This window comes from Myotis nattereri (genome assembly GCF_964212035.1).
Source record: "Myotis nattereri genome assembly, chromosome: 7".
In the NCBI taxonomy this organism is placed as follows: Eukaryota; Metazoa; Chordata; class Mammalia; order Chiroptera; family Vespertilionidae; genus Myotis; species Myotis nattereri.
The window spans coordinates 47,337,459-47,354,351 of record NC_138082.1 but is presented as its reverse complement, the minus strand read 5'-3'; the positions used below and the strand labels follow the sequence as shown (position 1 = coordinate 47,354,351).

The window sequence follows — 16,893 nt, the reverse complement described above, 5'->3', positions numbered from 1 at the left end:
CAGCTGATCAATGATTCTCTCTCATCATTGATGTTTCTATCTCTCCCCCTCTCCCTTCCTCTCTGAAATCAATAAAAGTATATTTTAAAAAAAGAGAAATAATTAAGCAATCCTAACCTGGGATATAACATAGATTTTCCAAATTTGTCTTTTTTCTCAGGGCTGGGAGAACAGTTTCAGAATGGCTATTAGCTAAAATCTCAAACTTTGGAATCCCCTGGGTCCTGTGGCATGATTTAACATTCTTTTTTTTTTTTTTTTTTAAGATTTAAAAAATTGATTTTTAGAGAGAGAGAGAGAAAAGGAGAGGGAGAGAGAAATATTGATGTGAGAGTGAAACACTGATCAGTTGCCTCCTGCATGTCCCCCACTGGGGATTAAGTCCATAACTCGAGCGTGTGCCCTGACTGGGAATCGAACCAGCAACCATTGGGTGCACAGAATGACACCCAATCAACTTATGCCACACTGGCCAGGGCTGATTTTACATTCTTGTGTCTGTTTTCTGTCTTTTAAGGCTCCAAGTTTTATTCTGGTTGAGTTTCTCCAATGGCAAGGGTGAGGGTAGCAGAGGAGGAGTAGTAGTTCGTCAGTCCTGCTGCCTGGTAGATTACTATGGAGGCCTTGGCAAGGGTGGGGATTAATAGGGAGGGCATATTGAAGTGCTCAGTAAATGTGGAATATAGCTCTGGAAAACCCCAGACTGGCCCTCAGGACTGATGCTGGACTTGATAGAAACCAGAAATTAAGACTATGGTATGTAGGCCAAGGAAGCTATAATAGTAGATAGAACAGCAGTATGAATCCGAGACTACTTTTCTGCTTTCAAGATTTGATGGGCTCTACTTGAGAAATCTGGGAATTTGTATGACATTCTAACATGCCACCAACTCCATTGTTAGCAGACTATATGCCAAAATGCTACCATACATGTCCTTATAATACCAGTTGGCTCATATATGTTTGGAAAATAGGAAAATGATAGTATAGAATAGAAGTTTTGAATTCATATGCAATTTTCTAGTTTAGGAAAGCTGGGAAAATGGAGTGGAATCATAACATTTAGCTGGAGGGGAAGAACTCCTGAATTCAGCTATAAAGAAAGCAAGAGCCTTTTCAGCAACATGTAAAGAAAATTAGAAATGTGCGCCTATGCCCAGGGCTCCTTCCCTAAGATGCACACCTCTAGCCACACCTTGGTTTCACCATCGGCAGGCTGTTTCCTCTGTTCCTCCTCCCTTTGTGTTGTCTCAGCTCCCTAGCTTCCCACTCTGTTGCTGTGGTACAGTGTACCATCCCCTTGAGACTGCTTCAAACCACTCCAAGATGTTTTCCTGGGCATCCAAATGATTTCCCCAGGTGCAGATTATGACTTTTCTTTGTCTTGGACTCTTCAAAGCATTTTTCTTTATTGATTGTTTTAGCCCTCTGCTCCTTCTCTCCTTTCTTCCTATGCCAGTCTGCTCGACTCCCCCTTCAGCTTCTTTGTTCGTATGAAATGATGTTTATAAAGTTAGGAAAATTTTTATTTTGGCAATTTGCATTAGAAAAACAGATTAAGTTTAAGAGCTCTTATATTTTAATACTAAGGATTTTTCATTATATAATTTAATCAAAATTAGCATTAAAAGGTACTACAGCAAATACAGAAAAGTAAAATGTGTTGATTAATAATATGTAAGTATGACTATATTATATTTAATCATTTATAAACATACATATATTTATGTAAAATATATAAATTCATGAATAGCATTATTATAATGCTAATTCTGTTTTCCTCCAGGAGGATCAGGATGGAAGTCAAGGTCTGGGCAAGAGAAAAAGGGTCAAACTAAGCAGTAGCACCAAAGGTATTTATATTTTATTTTTAACTTGTATAAAAAGTTTCTAAATGCTTAATCTCTAAGAACACTTGATTGGCTATTCGTATTGACATCCGAGGTGTATTTGAAAAGAGAATTATGTTATTACTAGGGGCCTGGTGCATGAAATTCGTGCACTGGGTGTGGGGCGGGGGGTGAGTGTCCCTCAGCCCAGCCTGCCCCCTCTCACATACTGGGAGCCCTCAGGCGTTGACCCCCATCACCCCCCAATCACTGGCTCTGGCCCCCGCTCAGGCCTGAGGCCTCTGGCCCAGGATTCATGCCTGGGCAGGGGACCCCCATCTCCCTCTGATCGCTTGCTCCACCCCCCGCCCAAGCCTGATGCCTCTGACCCAGGCTTCAGGCCTGGGCAAGGGGACCATCATATCCCCCCAATCCCCGGCTCAGCCCCCCGCCCAGGCCTGATGCCTCGGCCAGAGGAGTTGACCCTCATCACCCTCCGATCACCAATCACCGGATCGGCCCCTTGACCAGGCCTGAGGCCTCCGGCAGAGGTGTCAGGCCTGGGCAGGGGACCCCCAGCTCCCCGCGGTTGCAGGCTCCTCCCCTGCCCAGGCCTAACGCCTCTTGCCTAGGCGTCCGGCTCGGGCAGCGGGGACCCGCAGCTGCAGCGGCCCCGCGATCGTGGGCTCCGCTTTAGGCCCAGGTAAGGGACCCCTAGCTCCTGGGACTGCCAGCTTCGACTGTGTCCAGCTCCCATCGCTGGCTCCACCCCCACTTCCTGCTATCACTGGCCAGAGCGGCAAAGGTGCCTGATTCTCTGATCATTGCTGGGGGGCAGGGCAAAGGCGGCCCCAGGGCCGCCTTTGCCCTGCCCCCCAGCTCTTAGCTCCCCCCGGGTTTCCGATCACTGTCAGTGGCAGGGGGCTCCTTCCTGCTTTCCCTTTCACCTCCCTGCATTGTGCCTACATATGCAAATTAACCGCCATCTTGTTGGCAGTTAACTGCCAATCTTAGTTGGCAGTTAACTGCCAATCATAGTTGGCAGTTAATTTGCATATAGCTCTGATTAGCCAATGAAAAGGGTATCGTCGTACGCCAATTACCATTTTTCTCTTTTATTAGTGTAGATTTTTAACTTGTATAAAAAAGTTTCTAAATGCTTAATCTCTAAGAACACTTGATTGGCTATTCGTATTGACATCCGAGGTGTATTTGAAAAGAGAATTATGTTTTTATATTTGTCGAATAATGGAGAAACTGTCTTTAGGGGGTGATTGTGGGGGACCTCAAAAGCAAGTAAAACCCTTACTATTGGGATTTTGTTGTATTTTTTTAAAATAAAATGTTCATTATCTTTTTTGAGCCAGAAAAATATAAGTCGTTTCATTAATTGTTTGATTTGGAGCCAGTGTTTTAGGTGTACAGTTTTAGTTTGGATTACATCTTTTTATAATTTGGTGTATGCATTCTAAAGTGAAAATGACAAATAAGGTAGAGATGGTGAAAGAGAGAATGTGAATAAATGAATGTGCCCTGATTGGGACTCAAACTAGTGACGTCTTGGTGCATGGGGTGATGCTCAACTACTGAGCAAAACTGGCTGGGCAATTGAGTACTTGTTTCTAGTTGGCAGCCTGCACTTGGGATTTTTGCCATGGTCAGAAGTTTAACATGTCTGTAGTCTGGGTTAACATGGTCTCCAAGAGTCTCCAGAGGTTAAAATAATATTTTGATGAAAACAAGCTTCTTATTTCTTGCCGGGGTCCAACCCCAGCAGGTCCAGGGGTCCCCAAAGGTGTGGACGGAGTCGGCGAAGAAGGAATGACACGGAGACAGTGTTCAGTTGATCAGCAGCCTAGCCAGGATCTCCAGCCAAGTTCTGGTCTGGATCTCCAGAGAGGTTCTGCTTAGGATCTCCAGCCAGGTTCTGTGTCCATGGTCTCTTGCTAGGTTCTCCAGCCAGGTTCTGTAGCCATGTTCCCTCGCTAGGTTCTCCAGCCAGGTTCTGTCCGGGTTCTCCAGCCAGGTTCAGTCACCAGGTTCTAGTCAGGTTCTCTTGCCAATTTCTGTAGTCAGGTTCAGTCCAGGATCTTTTGCCATGTTCTCTCGCTAGGTTCTGTCTCTAGGTTCTGAGGCCAGTTTCTGTCCAGGATCTTTTGCCATGTTCTCTCCAGCGAAGTTCTTCTGTCTCTAGAGAACGTTCTGTGTAGGTTCTGTGCCAATTTCTGTCTCTCTCTGTTTTGTCTTCTTACATCTGTATTTATACCAGTTGATTCCAATCCTATCAATCTCTATTTCAAAGGTTAGGGCATTTCTTATCTCCATTCCAGGGAGTAAAGATTATGTAGCTTAAGCATGATTGTTCGTAGTTAAAGTGATTAATTACCCGCATGGCACTTAGTTAAGAGGTTTTATTCCCTCCCTAACTTCAGGGGAAAATCCCTACCTGGGGAAACAACCTTTCTCAGAGACCTTAGTTAAAACACATAGTGCCAAGAAGGTAAGAAAACATATTAAGAACAGTATGCCATATATGCCAGGTCCCTTGAAACAGCAAGCATGGACCGGCTCCCGGCAATTTCTGGTGCTAATTAAGTATATCTTGTGGAATATTTGGAACTGCTTGGAAAGGTGGAGCAAGCGGGTAGTTTTAGTTGAGGCTTGTTTTGTAAGTGTTCTTAGTTATATAGGCTGCTGCATTTAACTTGTGGGCTACTAGCAAAGGGCATGAAATTTGGTCTGCAGTCCAGGATGCAAACATACTCCTACAAACATGTGTCCCTTCTCCCTGGCTCAGCAGAGAAGCTGTGATCCCTGAAAAAATAGAAACCCATATGGCTACCTGACCCTTTGGCTTACTTGATTTGTCCATGTTTTTACCTGAGTCCTTGAGATACATCTGAGTTGGAGTAGACTCATTACCTGAGCGAGATGTGGTGTGAACACATTGCTCAACAATAAAAGAACTGTGAAATTGGGTAGGGTTAATTGAAAGAACTCTACAAGGTTATCCTGCAAGACAACTTGAACTGTAATGTAGTTATGGCTGTACCTGCATATTTTGGTGCATGTGATACTGTTTTTTTTAAAAATCTTTTATTTAGTTCCAGTTCCTGCTTAAGCACCATCACTGAACTAGTCTGCTCACAGTTGATATTTGCTATATCCTTTTGATGTCCTTATATAGAGATGATGATTCAGAACAGTAGCCCAAGATCATTTGCTCCAACAGAGATTAATAGTCAGAATTAGTTCATTTTTAGGGGGAAAATTGGAGAAAGTGAAAGAGATAGCTAAAGTATTAAACATATTTCGTTCATCGTATTTGGTTGAGACGTTGCTGTTGACTAAGTATGGCAAAGATTCAGAGTTTAGCAAGAGACAGCCTTAGCCTTCAAGGAGTGGCAGTTGACTTTAGAAATAGGCTTTCCAGTAGAAATTTTATCCCCCTTTGAATACTTTTATTAGAAAGGGGCATTGTATACATGAAGAGGAACTCTTGAGTCTAGTGCAAGTAAGCATATTTAGCACTCTTTATACTTTGCCTGGTATATTTTTACTAGAAAAAAATGCTTCTGCATACTATGGTAAGCAATGCATTAGTAATTATTCTTTCTGGTGAAATTAGTATTTTTTTTATGAAGGATAATTTTGAAGAAATAAATTATTGAATTTGTAAAGATTTCCCCTCTTTTTTAAAAAATTAAAAAATTCAGATTTGGACTTTATGTCCTTAATAGTATGTTTTTAGCTTAAAACCATTATTATCATCTAATTAGTTAATTAGTTAATTAATTTAAATTTATTGTGGTCACGTTGGTCAGCATGAACGTACATATAGGTTTCAGGTGTGGGTTTCTATGTTACAATATCTGTATATTGCACCATGTGCCCACCATCCAAAGTCAAATCTTCTCCTGTCACCATATATTAGGACCCCATGCTTCCCCCACCCCCTTCCCTCTGGCAATCACTGCACTGCTGTTTGTGTTCATAAGTTTCATTTTTGTTTCCCACATATAAGTGAAGTCATAGAGTTCTTAGCTTTTTCTGACTGACTTACTTCACTTAGCATAATGTTCTCAGGGTCCATCCATGTTGTTGCAAATGGTGCTATTTCATCCTTTCTTATGGCTGAGTAGTATTCCATTGTGTATATGTACCACATCTTTCTTTATCCAGTCCTCTATGGCAGGACACTTTGGTTGTTTCCATGTCATGGCCACCGTAAATAATGCTACAATGAACATAGAGGTGCATATATCTTTCCGAATACATGATTTTGAGTTTTTCGGGTATATACCCAGAAGAGGGATTGCTGGATCATATGGTAGCTCTATTCTTAATTTTTTGAGGAATCGCCAGACTGCTTTCTATAGTGGTTGTACCATTCCCACCAGCAGTGAATGAAGATTCCCTTTTTCCACAACCTCTCCAACACTTGTTATTGTTTGTCTTGGTGATAATGGCCACTCTAACAGGTGTGAGGTGGTATCTCATTGTAGTTTTGATTTGCATTTCCCTAATTGGCAGTGAGGTTGAACATCTTTTTTTTTTTAAATTAAATCTTTATTGTTCAGATTATTACATTTGTTCCTCTTTTCCCCCTGCATAACTCCTCTCCTCCCAGTTCCCACCCACCCTCCGCCCTCACTCCCCACCCATTGTCCTCATCCATAGGTGCACGATTTTTGTTCAGTCTCTTCCCGCATCCCCCACACCCCTTTCCCCCCCAAGAATAGTCAGTCCATTCCCTTTCTATGTCCCTGATTCTGTTATAATCACCAGTTCATTCTGTTCATCAGATTATTTATTCACTTGATTTTTAGATTCACTTGTTGATAGATGTGTATTTGTTGTTCATGAACATCTTTTCATATATCTGTTGGCTGTTTGTATGCCTTCTTGGGAGAGGTGTATTTTCAGGTCCTCTGTTCACTTAAGAGAAAACAAAACAAAAACAACAAACACACACACACACACACACACATATATATATTGATTTCAGGGAGGAAGATGGGGAAGGGGAAGGGAGAAGGAGAGAGAAACATCAATGATGAGAGAGAATCATTGATTGGCTGCCTCCTACATGCCCCACACTGGGGATTGAGCCTGCAACCTGGGCATGTTACCTGAACGAGAATCAAACCGTGACCTCCTGGTTCATAGGTTGATGCTCTACCAATGAGCCACATTGTCCGGGCCCTCTGTCCACTTTTTGATTGGGTTGTTTGTTTGCTTGGTGTTGAATTTTATGATTTTTTTTTATATATATTGGAAATTAAACCTTTGTCGGAACTACTGTTTGCAAGTATCTCCCATCTGGTTTGCTGCCTCTTTGTTTTGTCAGTTTCTTTTGCTGTGCAGAAGCTTTTTAGTTTGATATACTAGTCGTCCCTTTCATTTATTTTTGCCTTTACTTTCCTTGCCTTTGGAGTTAAGTTCATAAAGTGTTCTCTACTACTAAGGTCCATTAAGTTTTATACCTATGTTTTCTTCTATGTAACTTATTTTTCAGATCTTATATTTAGGTCTTTGGTCCATTTTGAACTAATTTTTGTACATGGGGACAAACTGTAATCCCGTTTCATTCATTTGCATTTGGTTTTCCAATTTTTCCAGCACCATTTATTGAAGAGAGTATCTTTACTCCATTGTATGTTTCTGTCTTCTTTGTTGAAAAGTATCTGTTCATATGCATATGGTTTTATAGCTGGGCTCTCTATTTTGTACCATTGATAATTATTACTGTTTTAAATTAGGTATCGTGAATATTGTTCTTGTAAGATTAATCTTAGTAGAAATTTTAGGTAAATGGTTTATGTTTAAGGATAAGTAATTATTTTTTAAGTAACTGCTTTATCTTAAAACATAGGGGTTAGTATCTTATTATTTATAAACTGTGGAGATGATAGAAATCTAGCTTGATATTGTAAATATTGTCATTGAATTATTGAAAAGGTATCCTTAATGTTTAGATACATTTAGGTGTTTGGGGTTGATGGGTTATTAATTATAGTAAGGTTTAAATGAAATGAGAAACTTAAATCATTAGACGATAAAATTTTTTTTTAACACAGATCAATCCATAATGGATGTTTTGAAACATAAAAGTTTCCTAGAAGAACTGTTGTTTTGGACTATAAAATATGAATTCCCTCAGAAGATGGTAACTTTCTTACTCAATATGCTTCCAGATCAAGAGTATAAGGTATATACATTTCCCCCCCTTCCTTTCTGAACTTTGCTCCCTATTCTTTGCCCTTTCTCTACTAAATTTTAAAAATATATATCTCAGCTATGGCTTATTGTGTTGTAGCTCTGAGGACTGATATAACACTGTGAAAGAACATAGGGTCTGCAGAAGAAGTATAGTATCAAAGATCTGTGGCAAAGCACCACTGTTAAACAGAATTCCTAAGGGTTTCCCTTCTGCATGGAACTTGGTCCAAAGGAATGCTGGGTGACAAACATAAAAACAATTGCTCAAATAAATATGTTGTTACAAATTCTTCGAAGGAGAGGTACAGATGCTATGAGTATGTGTAATGGGGGCAATTGAATTTAGATTGTGGGGTTAGGTATGGGAAAACATGGAATTAGTAGCTGCCTGCCATAAAGTTAAATACAGAACAGTTATTGACTAATGTACTCATGTAGGTAGATGAAGTCTCTAGTCCCAGAGTGTCTGGACTCACCTGTTACCACTGTATAGTTATGGCAAGGTGACATAGCCTAGTGTATGAAAAAGAAAGTGAATCATGCTATAGTTCTTTTTATGGCCTCACTTTAATAATGCCATTGTTTGGTGACGTTATAACTGCTTAGGAAAATAACAGAGGAAATAAATGTACATGTTACACAGAAAGAATATTTAGTTAGATTAGTGGTCTTTCTGAACAAATAGGAGAAGATATTTCTTTTGGAGTAATCACATTGACTCACTTGTTAAGTTATATGAAACCTGTGATAGTTTTTAGCTGAGACTTTAGATTTTGTTTTTAAAGTAGGTAGCACAGAACAAAGAGAAATATTTTGACAATAAATCGATTTATTTATGAGCATAGTGAGAATTTGTATTTTAAATTATGGTATTTGTAGTTGCTTTAAAATTTTAATAATTTAAAATGCCTATTAAATATTTTTTAACCATCAAAATATTTTGCTGATGTTTCAAAAAATGGGGAAATATGACTTAAGACTACTGTCATCATTGAAATTATTTTTTCAGTTACCTTGGGCATCATCACAAACTAATTAATAGTTTAATATGGTTAATGTAATATATTGGAAAATGTGTAATAAAAGTCAAAGTTAAACTAATGTGGGGTTTTTTCTATTTAAAACATTTACAGGTTGCTTTTACAAAAACTTTTGTTCAGCATTATGCCTTCATTATGAAAACACTGAAGAAAAGTCATGAATCAGACACGATGTCTAACAGAATTGTTCATATTAGTGTTCAGTTGTTCAGCAATGAGGAACTAGCAAGACAGGTAACAGAAGAATGTCAGCTGCTGGATATTATGGTCACTGTGCTATTATACATGATGGAAAGTTGCCTTATTAAAAGTGAGCTACAAGGTAAACTCAGAATTATTTTCACTAGTTTTATTAGTATACTGTGTATACCTACTCTTAAAACCTCCTTGTGTGTTTAAAAATAACTTTCAAAATATTATAAAATAGTACATATTTGTAAAAGAAATTTTTGGAAAATTTTCAGTAACATTTAAAACAAAACTTTAAAATCACTTGTAGTTTAGAAGCCCCAGTCACCTAATGGGTAAGGCATTGGCCTCCTAAAATCACCTGTAGTTTTGTTATTCACAAATAACTTGTTAACATTTTGGGATATTTTCTGTCATTTTGTATGATGATAATATATTTATATGTATATATACATACATACTTAAAAATATGTTACCATAGTGTACATGTCAAGAATATGTGTTTTAATGGTTGCAGGTATTAATATCATATGGCTTTACTATAATTTAAACATTTCCTAATTAGATATGTTCCTTTTCTTATTATAAATTTTTTACTATCAGACATTTTACTATACCTATACTTTTTATAATGTAAAAGTTGAATAAATTTTGACTTTTCTGTGCTGCCATAATGAATCTTTGATTTTCTTATTTTGTGCCCACTGTATGGTTGATACTCCTCAAATTGCCGTATATTTCTAGGACCTTATCACATTCTCATTTCTCTGAAGTCTTTCATCTTGACTTTACCTCCCTATAATAATGTATATTATGTGAATGTTTGCTATGTATTAGGAACTGTGTGAATGCTGTTTGTATGTTGTTTTAATTAAACTTCTGAACAACTCTCTGAGATTGACATTGTTACTATCCCCACTTTAAAAATGAGTAAATTGAGGCGTAGTGAAGTTAGTTCATTTGCCATAGAGTATACAGCTAGTAAATGACAGAGCCAAGATTCAGAATTCATATACTCTGATTCAGAATTTTTGTTCTTCACCATGACACAGCCAGGCCAACATTGATAAGACTGTGTCTTCTCTTGTTGGCACTTGGAGTTAACCTTTAAAATAACAACAACCAGTACTTCAGATTAAATCTTAGGACCTTCCCATTTTCTGTAGTTGAGACTTGCTTTGTTCCAATGTTGCCTTCTTCTGCATATCATCTCCTATTGTCTGTTTTCAGATGTGATACCATGGCCTGAAAATTGATATATGCTCAGTGCAGGGCACATGCTATATGTGCAATAATAGCTAGCTAATAATTATGATAGCTACTATCTTTTGAGCAGTCATTGTATGCTATGCTCTTTTCTCAGTACTTTATATGTATTATAGATATTGCTTTCTCCATTTTATAGATGAGGCAATTATGGCTTAGGGAGTTAAATCAACAGTTTATAGTTTTACAGCTGTAAAGATGTACAGCTGGGTGTTTTTCAAAACTCATACTTTTGCCCACTGTGGGACCATTTTCCCATTGTAGGTATAGTGGGAGAATAATATATTTTATACATTAAGCCAGGGGTCCTCAAACTACGGCCCGCGGGCCACATGCAAATACAAATATTGTATTTGTTCCCGCTTTGTTTTTTTACTTCAAAATAAGATATGTGCAGTGTGCATAGGAATTCGTTCATAGTTTTTTTTTTAAACTATAGTCCGGCCCTCCAACGGTCTGAGGGACAGTGAACTGGCCCCCTTTTTAAGAAGTTTGAGGACTCCTGCATTAAGAAATATACCTCTTCACTTCTTTAAAGGAAAATTTAAAATCCACTTTGTGTTATAGTTTTTCTATCTTCATGTAAGACGACCTTTTATTTCTTAGAGATTTAACTACTAACTATACATATTGCTCTTTCTTTTATTGTTGAAAAGGCCTTTTAAAAAATAGTATTTTTAATTTATAGACAAGAAAACTTTTTAAATTTAGAAGTATCTGCTCTTTTGAAAAAAAATCTGAAGTCTTGTTCACTAAATGATTCTGCTGTGCTTATATTATATGGTTTTATTTGGTCTACAAAGAAGAATATATGGGAAGAAGAATATTTGCATATGCGTCTGCCTCCCATTTTTTCCCCATAGATAACTTTCCAGAGAGAGTTTTTGAATTTGTTTTGTTATCTCTAATCACTCAATAACTTACCTCAATCTAATGCAGCCGTGGGCAAACTACGGCCCGCTCCTGCCCGTTTGAAATGAATAAAACTATTGAAAAAAAAGACCGTACCCTTTTATGTAATGACTAGGGGCCCGGTGCACGAAATTCGTGCACTGGGTGTGTGTGTGTGTGTGTGTGTGTGTGTGTGTGTCCCTCAGCCCAGCCTGCCCCCTCTCACATACTGGGAGCCCTCAGGCGTTGACCCCCATCACCCTCCAATCGCAGGATCGGCCCCTTGCCCAGGCCTGACGCCTCTGATAGAGGCGTCAGGCCTGGGCAGGGGACCCTCATTTCCCCCCATCACTGGTTCTGCCCCCCAGCCCAGGCCTGATGCCTCTGGCCCAGGAATCATGCCTGGGCAGGGGACCCCCATCTCCCTCTGATCGCTTGCTCCACGCCCCGCCCAAGCCTGACGCCTCTGACCCAGGCTTCAGGCCTGGGCAAGGGGACCATCATATCCCCTCAATCCCCGGCTCAGCCCCCCGCCCAGGCCTGATGCCTCGGCCAGAGGAGTTGACCCTCATCACCCTCCGATCACCAGTCACCGGATCGGCCCCTTGACCAGGCCTGAGGCCTCCGGCAGAGGTGTCAGGCCTGGGCAGGGGACCTCCAGCTCCCCGCGGTTGCAGGCTCTGCTCCTGCCCAGGCCTAACGCCTCTGGCTGAGGCGTCCGGCTCGGGCAGCGGGGACCCGCAGCTGCAGCGGCCCCACGATCGTGGGCTCTGCTTTAGGACCAGGCAAGGGACCCCTAGCTCCCGGGACTGCCAGCTTCGACTGTGTCCAGCTCCCATCGCTGGCTCCACCCCTACTTCCTGCTATCACTGGCCAGGGCGGCAAAGGTGCCTGATTCTCCGATCATGGCTGGGGGGCAGGGCAAAGGCGGCCCCAGGGCCGCCTTTGCCCTGCCCCCCAGCTCTTAGCTCCCCCCTGGGTTTCCGATCACTGTCAGTGGCAGGGGGCTTCTTCCTGCTTTCCCTTTCACCTCCCTGCATTGTGCCTACATATGCAAATTAACCGCCATCTTGTTGGCAGTTAACTGCCAATCATAGTTGGCAGTTAATTTGCATATAGCCCTGATTAGCCAATGAAAAGGGTATCGTCGTACGCCAATTACCATTTTTCTCTTTTATTAGTGTAGATTAGTGTAGATGTTTACTTTGAATTTATATTAGTTCACACAAACCCTCCATCCATGCTTTTGTTCGGCCCTCCAGTCCAGTTTAAGAACCCATTGTGGCCCTCGAGTCAAAAAGTTTGCCCACCCTGATTCTAGTGTCTGCTTCCATCATTCTGTTGTTCTTTCTAAAATTGTCGACTACTTCTTGGCCACATGTCCTATGTTCCCAAAACAGCCCCAAATTATGACTGTTGTTCTGATATAGTTATTAATATAATCTCTTTTAGTCTCAAAAGAGTCCCAGTTTATATAATACATTACATTGTAGTCCTTTCTGTGGCCTACATCAGGGGTGGGGAATCTTTTTTCTGCCAAGGGCCATTTGGATATTTATAATATTGTTTTTGGGCCAAGCAACTTTATCAACTTAAAAATTAGCCTGCTATACTTGGTCGAACATTTAATTAGCTCTCCACTCATGCCTTGGCAGGGCCAGACCAAATGACTTCCATGGGCCAGATGTTCCCCACCCATGGACATGATGAAGAAATCAGTGGCCCTCTTTGGACCTTATCTTGTTTGATTTTCAGTAGCGTTTCACACTATTGATTTTCTGCTCTTTTTGTGGCCCAGTACTCTTTTCTACTTGTCATATTGATGTTAGTGTTTCTTGGCACTTGGTCCTGATATCTCTGCTCTTCTCATTTTCCCCATATTTTGTGAAATCATATTGCATGGTCTTATTTGTTTTCTATACATGCTTCCCTTCTAGTGCTGGAAATTGGTCTGTCCTGGAAATTCTTATACAAGTTGAATGTTCTAGAAGCTAAATAGCTATAGGTAACTTTTCTAAGATCTTTAAATACAAATGTATTTTTTCTAGTAAATTACATTATTTCTAAGCCCAGGTCTAAAATTACCTTTAGCTGCTATGCTGTTTTTTCTACTTTTAAAAATAGTATAGCATTTCATAGTACATATTTACTGGTTTTATAAAAGCATCATAAGTTACTCTCATTTTTGCATGAGTAGTATTGGAATGAGCTTTAAATGTATTAAATATAGCTAGCCACAGATGTTACAACAGGATCTCTATACTTTCTTTTTTTTAAAATTTAAATTAAATCTTTATTGTTCAGATTATTACATTTGTTCCTCTTTTTTCCCCCCATAACGCCCCTCCTCCCAGTTCCCACCCCACCCTCTGCCCTCACTCCCCACCCTCTGCCCTCACTTCCCACCCACTGTCCTCATCCATAGGTGCACGATTTTTGTCCAGTCTCTTCCCCCATCCCCCACACCTCTTTCCCCCCTAAGAATAGTCAGTCCATTCCCTTTCTATGTCCCTGATTCTATTATAATCACCAGTTCATTCTGTTCATCAGATTATTTATTCACTTGATTCTTAGATTCACTTGTTGATAGATGTGTATTTGTTGTTCATAATTTGTATCTTTACCTTTTTCTTCTTCTTCCTCTTCTTAAAGGATACCTTTCATCATTTCATATAATCCTGGTTTGGTGGTGATGAACTCCTTTAGCTTTTCCTTATCTGTGAAGCTCTTTATCTGACCTTCAATTCTGAATGATGGCTTTGCTGGATAAAGTAATCTTGGTTGTAGGTTCTTGGTATTCATCACTTTGAATATTTCTTGCCACTCCCTTCTGGCCTGCAAAGTTTCTGTTGAGAAATCAGCTGACAGTCGTATGGGTACTCCCTTGTAGGTAACTGAGTTTCTTTCTCTTGCTGCTTTTAAGATTCTCTCTTTGTCTTTTGCTCTTGGCATTTTAATTATGCTGTGTCTTGGTGTGGTCCTCTTTGGATTCCTCTTGTGTTGGGTTCTCTGCGCTTCCTGGACTTGTAAGTCTATTTCTTTCAGCAGGTAGGGGAAGTTTTCTGTCATTATTTCTTCAAATAGGTTTTCAATATCTTGCTCTCTCTCATCTTCTGGCACCCCTATAATTCTGATGTTGGTACGCTTGAAACTGTCCCAGAGGCTCCTTACACTATCTTCGTATTTTTGGATTCTTTTTTCATTTTGCTTTTCCGGTTGGGTGTTTTTTGCTTCTTCGTATTTCAAATCTTTGACTTGAATCTTGCGATCCTCTGGTCTGCTGTTGGGAGTCTGTATAATATTCTTTATTTCAGTCAGTGTATGCTTAATTTCTAGTTGGTCCTTTATCACAACATCAAGGGTCTCATTAGATTTCTTGTACATCTCATTAAGTTTATTGGCAGTCTCTAGAAGACTCTTGAAAGACCTCAAAAGTGTGGTTTTGAATTCTATATCCAGCAGCCTGCTTTCCTCCATTTCTGTCATTTGTGTCTTGTTTCTTTGTCTCGGCATTTTTTATGCTTCACTGTGTTGATAGAGTGGCTTTCTGTGCTAAGTGTCCCAATTACCTGAGGTAGACACTCTTGGTGCACCCCCTTGTGGTCTTTGTGCGCAGTCTTGTTATAGCTAAGCCTTGATTATTGTAGGTAACACTGGGAGGGATTTGGCCTCCAGGCCAATTGGCTGTGAGAATCAGCTGTGTCTGCAGTGAGAAAACTTCTCTCCTGGATCTCTAGGGTGGCGCTAATCTAGCCTCTGCCTGAGGCTAACCAGCAAATGCCTCCGTGCAAGGCTTGAGCGGCGTGGGTCCCAGGGGATCAACAGGGTGGGCGGAGTGAGCAGTTATGGCTGCTCTCAGTCCCGTCCCCACAGGCTTTGCCTCTCAGTGTCCCAGCAACCGCTGCAAGTACCTCGGAGACAAAGCTGCCCTCGAGTTCCGATCGATGCCAGACAGTCCCGCTTCTCCCGTTTGAGTCTGGGTCCCCAGAGACTCGCCCGGAACTGGAGCTCAGAGCCTGAGACCCCCTCCCGATTGAAACAGACAACTGCACCCTCAGCTGCCAGCCGCTCCGCACGCACCTCCGCACCTTTGTATTTTACTTCAGCACCGCACCTCCTCTGAGTCTTGGTATGCTTTTCTCTTTCCTTCTAGTTGTAGAATTTCCCCTCAGCCAGGCTTCCTGTGGTTCTGGGTGATGTCCGTTCCGTCTTTTAGTTGTATTTTTGAAGTGGTTGTGTGAGGCAGCAATCTCCAGTGTTTACCTATGCCGCTGTCTTGGTTTCTCTATACTTCATTTTTAATTTTTTTTTAACAGTCTCCATCTAACCTTTGCATAAATTGAAAGTTTTTTCTGTACTATAGTAAATACAGGAGCTGACACAATGAGAATTCAGTGACCACAGCAATAGCTGAAGATCTAAAGGAAAAAGCCTCACCCTGGCTGGTGTGGAGCCATTATTCTGTGCACTGAAATGTTGCTGGTTTGATTCTGGGCAGGGTGTGCAGGAGGCAGCTAATCAATGTCTCCCTTTCACCTTGATATTTCTCTTTCTCCCTCTCTCTCCCACTCTCTCTAAAAGTCAATAAAAAAATATATTTTTAAAAAACAGGAAAAGCCTTGCCTTGGCTGGTGATTCAGTTGATTAGAGTGTCATCCCTATACACCAAAGTTTTGGGTTTGATTTCTGGACAGGGCACATCAATGATTCTCTCTCTCTTTTCTGTCCTTTCTCCAAAACCAATCAATAAATAAAAAATTAAAAAAGATTTTAAAAAAAGTGAAGAGCATCTGCTAGTGACCCCTACATTACATTTTTATTTTGTTGTATTCATTTCTACACCATACCACTGTGCTGTCCCAAACATAATTCATAACTTCAAATTCCTGAAATTTTCAGTTTGCCTTTTAAATCATTCTGGGTAAAATGGGACTTAAAACCAGGCATTGCATAACAATAGGAATATCTGTAGTTGCTAGAAACCCTAGTTTGATCTTCTGTCCTTCATATCAAAATTTATTGAATTATATTCTTTCAGTGTCTATAAGCAACTCAAACACACTATGTCCACAACAAAAACTCAGTATCTCTCTATCAAGCCTGCTTCATTTCTGTTATCTTGTATGTGCATGTATGTATGTATGTATGTGTATATGTGTGTGTGTATGAGTACACAAATTTATGTTTTGGTACCACTGCATAATCATCTACACAGCTGCCCAACCTAAAAACCTAGGAGTCATTTCTGAGTTCTTGTTGCTCCTTGGTGATATAGTCTAAACATCTTAAAATAGCCACTTCTCTTTGTCTCTGCACCTTCATGTCACCACCATAGTTCAAACAATAGTTATCTCTAGTCCTCTACCACTAGTTATCACCACCATTCTTTAGTCACTCTCCACACTACACATCATGTCCCCTTCCTTACCACCTTGCCACCTTCCAGTGGCTTGCCA

At 40.4% G+C, this 16,893-nt stretch overlaps 1 protein-coding gene across 1 annotated transcript in view; it reads left to right on the top strand.

Moving 5' to 3' along the window:
- UBR3 (ubiquitin protein ligase E3 component n-recognin 3) overlaps positions 1-16,893 on the top strand; it is a gene marked incomplete at its 5' end in the record, with an annotated part of 186,279 nt that overhangs the window by 53,174 nt on the left and 116,212 nt on the right. Inside the window, 3 exon segments of the mRNA XM_081095514.1 lie at positions 1,787-1,853; positions 7,910-8,040; positions 9,185-9,413. Of these exon segments, the coding sequence (XP_080951640.1) occupies positions 1,787-1,853; positions 7,910-8,040; positions 9,185-9,413 (427 nt within the window).